A 12,817-nucleotide genomic window follows, 5' to 3' on the forward strand; every position below is an offset into this window, starting at 1 on the left:
CGCTACATGCATGACCCTAGGGAGGGTCACATGGATGCTGTGTACCTGATCTTGAGATACCTGAAGAATGCACCAGGGAAGGGGTTGATCTTCCGTAAGAATGGGCATTTGAATATTGAGGGATATTGTGATTCAGACTGGGCTAGTTGTGCCGATGATAGGAAGTCCACGTCTGGATATTGCATGTTTTTAAGAGGCAATCTGGTCTCCTGGAAGAGCAAGAAGCAGTTAGTGGTTGCAAGATCCACAACCGAGGTAGAGTATAGGGCCATGGCTTTAGGTGTTGCGGAAATGTTGTGGTTGAGAGCTCTGCTGGTGGAACTCAAGATGGACCGAGGGGCCCAAATGAAGTTGTGGTGCGACAACAAGTTAGCTATTAGCATTGCCAATAACCCTGTGCAGCATGATAGGACCAAGCATGTGGAGATTGACAGGTTCTTCATCAAGGAAAAGCTAAATAGCGGACTACTTGAGCTGGGACATGTAGCTACTAGAGAGCAAGTGGCTGACTGTCTCACTAAAGGGCTTAGTTCGTTAGATTTGTCGAGACTATGTGACAAGATGGGCCTAGTGGATATCTTTCGTCCATAGGCTCATCTTGAGGGGGAGTGTTGGTATGTTTATTGTATTATGATAGTTTTGAGGACCTATCGGTGAATAGGCTATTATGGAATAGTTTAGGGGTTGTTTGTAAGAGTACTTTGTAAGGCTTTATATAAGCCCAAATCATTAATCAATAAAGAAACTTTTAGCTGAAATTTTTAGGAATAAAAAGATTTTTGAAGGGCAAGAGGTACCGATCATGGTTCCGAAAATCGGCCGAGTCGACTCGGAATCGGTGGTGTCCGGGCCGAGTTTTACCCGATTCTCGCGCCCGTGCGATTTTTTCAGCAAAACTCGGATGAACAGTGCCGAGTCAACCGAGTTTTCCGATTTTTTCGGCCGAGTCAGCCGAGTCAGCCGAGTTTTACCCGATTTTGCCCGATTCTCACTAACCTGTGCGAGTTTTGTCCGATTATGGTAGGCTGAGTTGTGCTGAGGAGACGAGAAGAATCGGATTTTGGAGGAAAAAACGGGTTGAACAGTGTAGAATCGGCCGATTCTGCCAATAGCCGACGAGACGGGCTCGTATGGCATAGAGGCGAGAGTGGGGAAATCAAATCCCGTCGTTTCTTTCTCCTGGCAGGAAGGAAAAGAGAGAGGGGGAAGGCGGAGTGGGCCCCGTGCTCAGTGGCAGAGAAGGAGAAAGAGAGAGACCACTCTTGCGTGAAAGGGGGAAGGAGAAGGAAAAAGGAAGAAAGGGGGTCTGTGGGGCCCGTCGGCAGAGAAAGGAAAAGAGAAAGGGGTCATGGACCCGAAATTTTAACTCAATGGTGCTTATTCCCCAGTTTCAATTCCATTCAGAGATAAAAGGGTGAGATAACTTTAGGATTTGTGCTTGATTTAATCCAAAGGTTCAAAAAAATTCAGAATTTCAATATGAACTCATCTAATCTAATTCAAAATCAAAGGTTGAGATGACTTAAAGATCCGTGCTATGATGAGATCCAAGGGTTAAGACAAATCCAGAATTAAAATGGGGTTTCCAACTAAATTGGTTTGAAAAGAAAATTTTCGTTATAATATTCATATATGCATATAAATATCTAATTTGGCTATATAATTCATTATGATCGAGGGTAATATTGTCTTAATTAACATAGTTTTTTTTACAAATTATTTTTATCAATTTTTTCCTATTTTTTGGCTACAAAACAAGGGTTCTGCCAAAAAAACCCGAGTTACCGATCCGATTCTTCCGATTCCGGCCGATTCATCCGATTCTGACTCGGCGGTCAAAAATCCGATTCCGATTCCGATTCCGAGTTTCAGAACCTTGGTACCGATTAAGGCAGTGGAGGAGAACATCTTGCAAGACGCAAAGTTGTGGATGAGATTGTGTTAGAGAGGCCTTAGTAGCTGTTGTTTTTCTGTTTTTTTGTTTTTTTTTTATAATTTCAGACACTGTGACACTGACAGTCACTGTCAGTATTTTTCAAAAAAAGGATAACCCCAAAGCTATATATATACAATTTTATTTTGTTTTAATTATCTAAAAAGGTAATCGGTTACATCTTCATCCGTACTCTTATATGTTTGACTAATAAAAATACTATTAGAATATTAGATGAATTGTATTTATATAATTATATTTTAATTTCATAGAAGGAAGAAAATTAGGATCGAAAAAAAATTTGGTTATTTAGAAATTCTTAATGGCATATGCGTTCATCATTACGGCATGGTCCTCTTTTTTTTTTTGGTAAAGTTGTAGCTAGGATTATAACAGCAAGTATATATAGACAAAAAAGAGCTGAGGCAGTAAAGATCAAAAGTCTAGAAAGAGACCATAGAAAGCACCACAAGTCAATAAAAAACACACACAACAGGACAACACACAATGGGTGGTGAACTTTTAAAATCAGACCGTGTAAATTCCAAGCCAGTGGCTTTTACCAGTACAACCAAGAAGAAAAGGACACCAACTAAGGAACACAATCTCCTTTTCAAGTTCCATTTCTGTCCTTTTTTTTTTTTTTTTTTTGTGGTAAGGTCGTAGGATTATAACAGCGAGCATTTATAGACACAAAAGAGCTGAGGCAGTAAAGATGAAAAGTCTAGCTAGAAAGAGACCATAGAAAACACCACACAAGTCAATAAAAAAAAACAACGAAAATTATTCACACACCTTACATGTCAGCAAATCTAGCGAACCATGTAGATGATTGTTTTCGTCTTTTTGCACCACCGTGATAAGAACGCAACAGCAAAACATAAAAAATCGCACCTAGGCCTAGAGTGGAAAAAAAAAAAGTGTCGAGCCGTGCCATGTTTTATGATTAACATGTTGTTACTTTGATCTCGGACCGTGTTGCGCTGTGAATAAGTTATTTTTTTATGTACTGTGTTGTACTATGATCAAAATGTCAATAGATAGTTACGCTACATAAGTCACGTCGTGTTAACGTGCCGTGACCAAATATGACTCGCGTGATCATTTAATCATAATTTATATTAGTTTATTTTTAAGATTTACCATTTAATCAAGATATAACGACTGTAATTACACGTCTCGCGTAACGGTCACGACATGGAACACGTGAGTCACGACACGTAATTACCAACACACACGCATACCGTGCTGTTCTGTGATACAACCATGTCGTTCCATAATAGAACCGACTTCGCCATGCCATTTTTCTCACTCTATCTAGGCCCTAACACAGGACCACACAATGGGTGGGTTACTTGTAAAAGAATTCTAGTTGTTAACTATATTCTTTCAAAAAAAAGAAAAAATACCAACAGAAGATGACAACTTTAGTATCTGAAATAATTAAATGACAAGAATTTAAAGTATGAATACTTGCACGACGAGATATCAATATTTTTTCGACAATGATGAATACTTGTACCACGAGATATGAATACTTGCATGAAAGAGAACCTGAAAGTACTTCATCATGAATTTCATTTGAAACTTAAAAGTGAAAAATACGCTGAAGACGTTCGTGGTTTTATATTCGCAAAATTTCTCATAAATCGTCAGAAATATTGACGAGATTAAACAGAAAAAATAAATCATCTCTAAAAATGTGTAAAAAATGGATGTGTGGTGAGAGAGATGAAAGAAAATTGATGTCCAGTTTTTTTTAGAAATATTTAGTATCTTAAGTATGAATACTCGAATTTTAGAGATGAATACTTGATATTTTAAGATGAATACTTGAAATTTTAGAGATAAATATTTCATTATGGACCTCATTTGAAATAAAAAAATTACATAGAAGACGTTTGTGGTTTAGATTTGCAAAATTTCTTACAGATTTTTAAAAATTTTGACAAGATTAAACAGAGAAAAGAAAACCCACCTCTAAATTAAAACATGTAAAATATAGATGTGTAATTAGACAGAAAAGAAAGTTGATGTCCAGTTTTTTTTTTTTTTAATACTTGATTCCTTAGGTATGAATAATATTCATACATTCACACGTCAGTTATAAATTTTTTCAAATATAGGCGATTCTCCAAGTAGTTAGTGGTCTTTTCAAGCAGTTAGTGGTCCCTTAGATAGTTAATACTTAACTACCTGAGAGATAGGGTGTAAACGGTCAGATACGTATCGGATAGTGGTCAAACCGTATCCTTATCCGTTATAATTTTTCGGATACGGATATGGATAGTCTCAGATACGAATCAGATATTAAATAGAAACTGATACGGATCGGATATTAAATGGATACGGATACGGATCGGATATTGGTTGGATACGAATACGGATACAGTCTCTCTCAAAAATTCTCTAAATGTTCTCTCAGATGTAATACTGCTCGGATTAATTATTGCAGATTAATTTTAGTTACACTTATTTGATCCATTTCAAAATTTATAAGAGGTGGATCACATTTAAAAATTCGCACTAATATTATGATGGTGGCGATTATACGACGAGGACATTTCACTCTGGTCCAATGTTATCACCATGCTTTATGCATATGCAAGAGGGTTGGTATACCAAGCAGCATAAACAATCTTTCATTTGTCCTTCAAAAAATTTTATTTTTACAAAAAAAATTATAGTAAGTACTGCTTCTGGTACTTAATATTAAGTAACAAAATTTATGACAAAATTTATACATATAACATTTTGCATTATTTTTTAATTAGTAATTTATGACAAATTTATATATATACATATAACTTGGCAGCAACTGCCAAGCTTGTTATTGAGAGAGAATTCCTTATTCATACGAAAAAAGCCAGAGATTATTGTTCAGCATAGTAACCTTCATCTGACAAATCAGTTGTTGAAATAGTGCCATTATTTTTTAAGAAATTTGAGTACCAATGAGCAGAGAGCCTTGGCTTTCTGGTCTTCTCTTCAGACTCGAAATCAACCGAGTGTAACCCGAAAGCCGTCTCATAACCCGCAAGAAATTCAAAAACATCTATGAAAGACCATACGAAGTATCCTCTTACATTTGCACCATTCCTGTAAATCAAGCAATGTATAACTAATTAAGATAATTGATGGTTTCTCTGAATTATTTTAAGGCTAACAGTATTGGCCAGTAATAGATTGGAAACCACCATTTGAGTATGAAATTTGGAAGTTAAAGGACACTACTAATAAGCACCGTAATTAATATTAGGGACATAGGTGTGATTTCTAAATTTTCAGGGGTATGAAATTTTATGGAGATATGTAGACTCGGACCAACTTTGCCCCCTCATTAGAATAAATTTCTTGAATTCGGATTGGTAGTTAGAATTAGAAGTCCGAATATTGGATTATAAGTTAGAACATTGTTTTTTATCGAGTATCTGATTAGCTATTTAAACCTGATTCGCTATTTCCCCTGCCCTCTCCCTTCGACGAAAATCTTGAATTTGCCCCTGGATATGAATCATATTTTTGATGTCTACTTGTGGCACAAATGACAACACAAGGAAAAGTAAATGGGTCATTACCTGATAGCAGTAAGAGTGCTTCCAACATAACTTCTTATAAATTCAATCCGCTTTTTATCCTCTAAACTGCCCTTAGTTGTCATTCCCAATCCTAATTACAAAAATTGTGGATAATATATATCAAGGCAGTATAACTTGAAACTTGAAAAAGTTTAAAATGAGAATCCAAAATTGAAGTCTAATTGAGGAACCAATGATTTATTTATTTCTATAAACCACAACTTATTAAATGGATACTGGTATATTTAATTAATAAAACTAACCATTTTCCTGAACATATAAAGGAGGATTATCATAAGTTGCTTTTAAGTATTCTAGCATATGCTCCAAACCATCTGGATCAGGCACAAAATCACTTGGATCGGGGATGTACTGGTAATTAAAATAATAAAATAGCAAACAACATAAACTTTATTGAAACTTAGAAATTATGAAAAAAACCATTTATTTTCTAAGAATATTACCTGATCACCTGGAGTTATATTCCTGCTAGCTGCATAAAAAGATATCAACATAAAACGTGCCATTCCAATTAGGCATTCTCAAGAAAAAAAGAAATCAAATTCAAATATAGGAGAAAAAGGACTAACTTGAGCTTTGAGTAAAAGTATCGGCATTAAAGTCACGTGGGCCCGAGTTTGTATTATTGGAGTCATCCATGATATAGAAAGAAATATAGTGATTCAAGCCGATAAAATCAAAAGCACCCCTCAACATTTCAGATTGATACTTCGTAAAAACTGGTAGTCTGGGACCCACTATTTTCTTCATTATTGAAGGGTAGTCTCCGTAAGTCAGGGGATCTACGATCCTAAGTTTAGATAGTTTCATAGCAAGAGTTATTAAGAACTTTCCTGAAAGATACTTGCATAATAAAAAATAACAAATTGGACACGAGAAAGTTTCATCTCCATGACAAGACAACTTTTGTGGTTCTATAAATGTATTACTCTACAAGGAGGCAGTGCAATAGGCATTAATTAGGATATATATATATTGAGATATTTTTCCTCAATTGTGAAACGAAACCTCATCAGTTGACTGTTGAATTATAAAATCACCCAAAGTTGTTTGGGGAATGCAGAGACAACCCAAGAATCAGAAAAATGATACCAAAAATGTGTTTAGTAGTATTTTAATGGGTTGAAGAATTGATTTTTTTGAATAAGAACAGGACCTAGTAAAACAAAAGGAAAAAAAAATAACATTTATAGGCAGTCACGAGTATCTAAGAAATGAAACCGGAACAAAAGGGATTACCTACCAACTAATGAAGAAATCACAGTAAAAAAAAAAACTAAGAAATGAATTCAGAACAAAAGGGATTACCGACCAACCAATGTAGAAATCGCGGAATCTTTGAGCAGCTTCTTTGTCAGCATTTGAGTCTGAAAATGGATAGATCCCAAAGGAATATACATTTATCCCAACCATTCCGCCTTGCAACTCCTGCATGCAGATGCTTTTAGCATAAACCAGACCAGAGATGTACTGGTACAGAAAGAAACTGCCTCTATTGGTACTTACTGATTGGTATACAGAGGTAAATTATTCTATGACATCTACGGTAGGTGTTGAGCAATACAGATTTTCTACAAAATTGGTACCAAACAGTGTTCCAACCCAAGATTCAATATATGGTTAAATCAGAGGTCTGAAATAAAGAATTACATGATATTTAGTATGGTAAAGATTATAAACAGAGGCATGCGCCAAGAGAAGGTTATGAACGGCAATATAGGGCTCCACCGTAGAATTCCCAATGGTGCAATTTGTGAGCCCAAATGGATTCGAACAGTGTTGTGGAGCCAATATGCCCAAGTCATAACTGCCTATGGCTAGAACGTTAGGCTCGGCCAAGGTGGTCCAGTACTTGACTCGGTCACCAAACTCTCGGAAACAGACATCTGCATATGCTGTAAAATCCTCTCTGTGTATACCATGGATTAGTACTTGTTAGAAGGTAAGATAAATTAGAGGTTATATTAGAAAGGTAGCTTTTGCAACTTAGCTTGGAGTTGGGCATATTTTAATTCCATTGTGTAATAACAAAAAGGTTACAGAAGTTATATGACCAAAGGGCTATTAATTGGTCAAATAATTAAAAAATAATTTTGTAAATATATACAAAGCCAAGAAATTACATGATTTTAGGGCTCAACCAGCCTTGGTACTCATCTTCAAGTACTTGGGGTAGATCGAGTTGATAAATCATTACATGAATTTCAATTCCTGCATTTCAAAGCACAAAGATATTAGATGCTAATTGTTTTCTTTAATTGTTCTTCTTTCTGCCAAATACTAACCATGTTTGACAAGCTCATCTATGAGGCTATTGTAGTATTCCAAACCCTTAGGATTAACCTCTCCTCTCCCATCTGCACAATCAAATTAACAAAGTCAAAATAAACACAAAACAAGAGGAGGCACAATGGAGGCACAAAAAATGGAGACATTTGAAGTTTTGAACCCTCCTCTTCAAAAATGTGGCTACAATATTTAGCAAGAGGCACCTGGGATAAGCCTCGACCAAGAAATGGAGAATCTATATGCCTCCAGACCAGTATCTGCCATTAACTTCACATCTTCCTGAAATTCAGTAGGAAATTTTTTAAAATTTACTTCATGCCAGTCAATTAATAGCTCTATGCAGTACCCAAAATGTTAAACATACCATCTGTCAATTTGATTTCAAAAAAATTTTTGTAGTATTTTTTAGAGTTAATTTATGGTTTACCAAGTTTAGGCCAGTCGAGCAGTAACATCGAGATAGATAACATCAATGTATAATACTATAATTCATTGGTAACATAACATTTTAGCCTTTACCAGCATTAACAGTACAATTATCATGATAATACCGTTGTACCTTATATTTGTGATATCCGTCTGAAGCCACATCACCAGTACTGTTGTCTGGCATCTTTCCTGTATTGCAAAAGATACTACCACTGTAATTCGGGAATAAACGGATTTAATACAGACAGATAATGGCAAACCATATCCATATCTGTTTTTCAGTTTCAGATATGTATACAGATATGAATACGAGGCATATATTTGAAGGAATAGGATACAACTCGGATATTAAACAAATGCAAAAACATACATTAAAAGAACACGGATACAGCTCGGATATTAAAATAGATCTATCACACAGTTCACAAAAAAAATAATCACCAAGTATTATTGTTCTATTAGTCAAAATATACCAATAAATTATAAGTCTTAAAAGAAGACAAAATGTGAGTAAATGTAATTGAGTTATTAGATGTAAGAATTATTAATTTGATTGACAACAAAATTTTATATTAGATTCAAAATCTCAAAATTAAGGTACTACATGGACCTCTAAAATGGATATCCAGATATATATAAAAAAAACATAAATGTATATTTATCGGTATTTGTCTCTGTATCCATAGTCACTTTCGAATTGTAAACTGTATATGTTAGCAATTAAATATCTGTGAAATATCCAGAAATGAATCTGAATACAGACGGATACATTCGGTCAGCATACATCCCTAATTGTAACTGCTAAATGAAGTAGCGTATATGCATAATCCATGAGATATTTTATTCATCAGTATATATGGTAACTTTAGTATTATACAGATATTTTTCTTAAGAGAACTTATATCTGACCGCCATAAAACTATTAAAATTAATTCATTGTTCACCCTCGTAGTTATATTTATGTTCAATGGATGTGATTATTGTATTGATATATACCTTTGATATGGTACTTGACCCTCATTCAAAATAATTTAGCTCTGAACTATTTATACGTATTAGATAGAGATAGTGGTAAATTGAGAGAGAGCGAGAGAGAGACCAGCATGAGCAAAAGTATCCCAGATGGAGGGACTTCTCCCATCCTCAGCTGCTGCTCCCTCCACCTACACAATAAAAAAAGATCAAGGTTCTATCAGAAAAAATTAGCAAATTTAAACTATTGTCAAAAAATGTCAATTCAGCAATAAGATATTGTAACAAATACAGAAGGGTTTACCTAAAAAGTTGTATTGTAAGCCAATAAAAAGGTTACTAAATATGTAAAGTTTGGAAATGTTCAATTTTCAACTCAACAACATTCCTCACTGTAGTTTGTAATGTTCAAAATTATTACCTTGATCTACACGAACATGGGCCCAAAGTATTTATGGAAAAGTAATTTGTGTGTGTGTGGGGGGCGGGGAGTTGGGGCATGGGACCAAATTCAGTATGATGTCTGAATAGAACAGTTCGATTCGCATCAAGATTCATGTGCACTTGATCTACACTAATCTTTAAGTTGGCCGTGCAAATCTTCATACAAATCGAACGGCTCTGACCTAACATTAGACAGAATTTGGTCATATGCCCATCAGACCACTCCCGATTCCTTCATGGAATTACCACTTGAGGCAACAAAAAGGGAATATTCGCTTTATTGAGGTTTCTACTATAAAAATGAGTAAGACTGTGCTAATACGCATATTACAGATCAATCGGTGCTCTGGATTGATATCTCTACATTTAAAGTTCAAATAGTCGGATTGATCCGAACTATTAAACATGATTTCCCTATGAAAATGTATTGGGATGGTAAATATATATAACCCATATAGGGTAAGGCTACGGTGCTATGGGTTGCATAGAGGGCTACGGTGTTACGGCTCAATATTCGAGTTTTCAAAACCCTAACGGTTGATCCGAACTGTTCATCTTGTTCTCCATATTAATATGTATTTGGAGTCCAAATTTTACATTTTTTGAAAAAAATTTACTATTTTTTTAGATAGATAGAAAATTAGTTGATCTAAAAAATTCTGCACCATTTAGATATTTGATTTTCTACCTATCTAAAAAAATAGTAAAAAAATTTCAAAAAATGTAAAATTTGGTCTCCAAACACATATTAATATGGAGAACAAGATGAATGATTTGGATTGACCGTTAGGGTTTTGAAAACTCGAATATTGAGCCGTAGCACCGTAACCCTCTATGCAACCCATAGCACCGTAACCTTACCCTATATATATGTATAGAGAGAGAGAGTGACTAATGTGCATTCGTATGTATATGGCCCGATATGCATACGGTCCAAATTTAAAATTTCATAATCCAAAACGTCGATCCGAACCGTTCATCTTGTTCTCCATATTAATATGCACTTGGAGACCAAATTTTACATTTTTCTGAATTTGTTTACTATTTATTAAGCCACTTTGAAAATTGCTAATCAAACGGTGGCTGCTGATTTTACTGTTTTGTTAAGCCATCGTTGGATCAACAATTTTCAAATTGGCTTAATAAATAATAAAAAAATTCAAAAAAAATGTAAAATTTGGTCTCCAAGCACATATTAATATGGAAAACAAGATAAATGGTTCGGATCGACATTTTGGATTTTAAAATTTCAAATTTGGACCGTATGCATATTGGGCCATATGCATACGAATGCACATTAGTCTCTCTCTATATATATACATATATATATATATATATATACATATATATATATATATATATGTAAATCACTGTTTTTGGATGTAAAAAAAAAAATAATGTAAATTTTGATCTCTAGGTTAATTTTTTATAGTAAAAAAATAGAGATATGAATGAAAAATCACTCATCAATCGATAACATGCATATTACCGTAGTTTCACTCATAAGAAATAGAGATATGAATCCAAATCACGAATCGATCCGTAACATGTAGTTTTACTCATAAGAAATTACTTAGTTGTGAGATTTCTACTTTCTATGGAACATCATGGGCTAAAATTTTAAACTGAATACAGCCTCAACATAGGATCAAAAATTCAAGTATCTTAAAAATTCACACCTTGCTATCAAAAAATTCGGGAAAAAGAATAGGCAAATTATGAAAACCTGATAAGCGGAGGTAGCAGAGCCAAAGACAAAATCAGAAGGGAAATCAGACCTAGTGAACTCCAAGCCAACCGCTCTCTGCAGTATAACCAAACAAAACAATACTGCCATGAACAAGCGCGCTCTTGCGTCTTCCATCTTCAGAGAAACTCAGATGGAACTCTAGAGAGAGAAAAAAAATATATATATTGATAAGGCGGGTGAGGTGGAAATGCAATTAAGTAGGGGACTGGGCTGGGCTGTATATTAAGCCATTAATATGCCCACGGGCTTCTCAAATTCCCATCTCCTCAGGTTACCTTACTGAGTACGATTAAATCGGACGGTCCAGAATTGTTCTTTTAACTTGACACGAATCTCAAAGCACAAATAATGCTGGACCCTGCGCTATCCAAATAGGCACTGTCTTGAGTCAAGTAGATGGATCCGGGCTTCTCTCTCAGTGAAAACAAAGAAAAAGGAAGCCATTGATACAGACAGGTATGGCTGATTCCAACCATACAAAGTAATTGATATGCCTACGGGCTCCTCTCAAGAAAAACAAATTCACTGATATTTGATGCAGACAAGTAGAACTGACTCCACCATACCAAGAGTTAATTTGTATCGTCTCAACTACGGTACAAGTGGAGTTCTTAAAATTATGGTTCAGATTTATTCCTATTCAAATCAAAATTTAATTCGGTATCTATTTAGAAATTGGGGGTCCGCTTTAAGATTTGTGTCATGTTAGAACGGACTGAATTTAATAATTGAACATGCAGTGGTGAAGGCGATCCGAATTTCCATACTAAAAAATGTGAATTCGGAAATACTCCCATGCGTTAAAAATAATTTATATAATTGATTCCTATTTAAGTTTGACCCCAAAACTTAAGTATGCCTCTATCTCTCTTGAGATTTTTGTCAAATTAAAACTATAATGTTTTGACCCAAATTGCTATATGGACCCATTATATACTCTTGTCATGAGAGAGAACTAAGTCTAATTAGAATTCAATTTGAGTTGTCTCTTTGACTCTTACTCTCTTTCTCTTCTCAAACTCTAAAAAACATAACAAATTGGTATCAGAGCCACCTCGCCGTCTGATAAGGGTCAAATTTGTTATGATTTTCCCCATCACTCAACTTATATTATTGTCATTTATCGAGTTATAATTATTTATTTTCTAGAGAAACACATTATTTTTTTGTTATTTCACTTTATTTTAAATAATTGCAGTTTTTCAATGATCTTGGAGCAAGAACAGGCATAAAACATGCAATCCTGACACCTCAGCCTCAGGCGCACAGATGCGCCATCCGCATGCTATCCAGAAGTGCTACCGCAGACGGTTATGCCGCCCGTGTAGATCTCAACCAAACCGCATGCTATTCCGGCATCCGCATGCAGAAACTGTCAGAACAACAGTTATAGATCTAACT

The 12,817-nt window shown here is 35.0% G+C and overlaps 1 protein-coding gene across 1 annotated transcript; it reads right to left on the bottom strand.

The window, feature by feature from the left end:
• Window positions 1-4,564: 4,564 nt before the first annotated feature.
• Window positions 4,565-11,585, bottom strand: LOC144555078 (beta-glucosidase 22-like). Its single transcript, XM_078303289.1, has 13 exons — window positions 11,393-11,585; window positions 9,350-9,413; window positions 8,381-8,439; window positions 8,025-8,100; window positions 7,818-7,889; window positions 7,656-7,743; window positions 7,183-7,441; window positions 6,845-6,960; window positions 6,102-6,322; window positions 5,976-6,004; window positions 5,775-5,883; window positions 5,512-5,602; window positions 4,565-5,032 (listed from the first exon to the last, which is right to left on the bottom strand). Exons 1-13 carry the CDS (start codon window positions 11,528-11,530, stop codon window positions 4,807-4,809), a joined length of 1,548 nt encoding a protein of 515 aa, XP_078159415.1. The 5' UTR covers window positions 11,531-11,585; the 3' UTR covers window positions 4,565-4,806.
• Window positions 11,586-12,817: the final 1,232 nt, after the last annotated feature.

Source organism: Carex rostrata, chromosome 6 (assembly GCF_964058835.1).
Source record: "Carex rostrata chromosome 6, lpCarRost1.2, whole genome shotgun sequence".
Taxonomy (NCBI): domain Eukaryota; kingdom Viridiplantae; phylum Streptophyta; class Magnoliopsida; order Poales; family Cyperaceae; genus Carex; species Carex rostrata.

Excerpts from the sequence above, each read along its gene's own strand:
- LOC144555078 (XM_078303289.1), bottom strand. The coding sequence starts at position 11,530 with ATGGAAGACGCAAGAGCGCGCTTGTTCATGGCAGTATTGTTTTGTTTG. Across the intron at positions 7,890-8,024 it reads TTGGTCGAGGCTTATCCCAG|ATGGGAGAGGAGAGGTTAAT; the intron begins GTGCCTCTTGCT and ends TTGATTGTGCAG. Across the intron at positions 7,744-7,817 it reads AGATGAGCTTGTCAAACATG|GAATTGAAATTCATGTAATG; the intron begins GTTAGTATTTGG and ends TTTGAAATGCAG.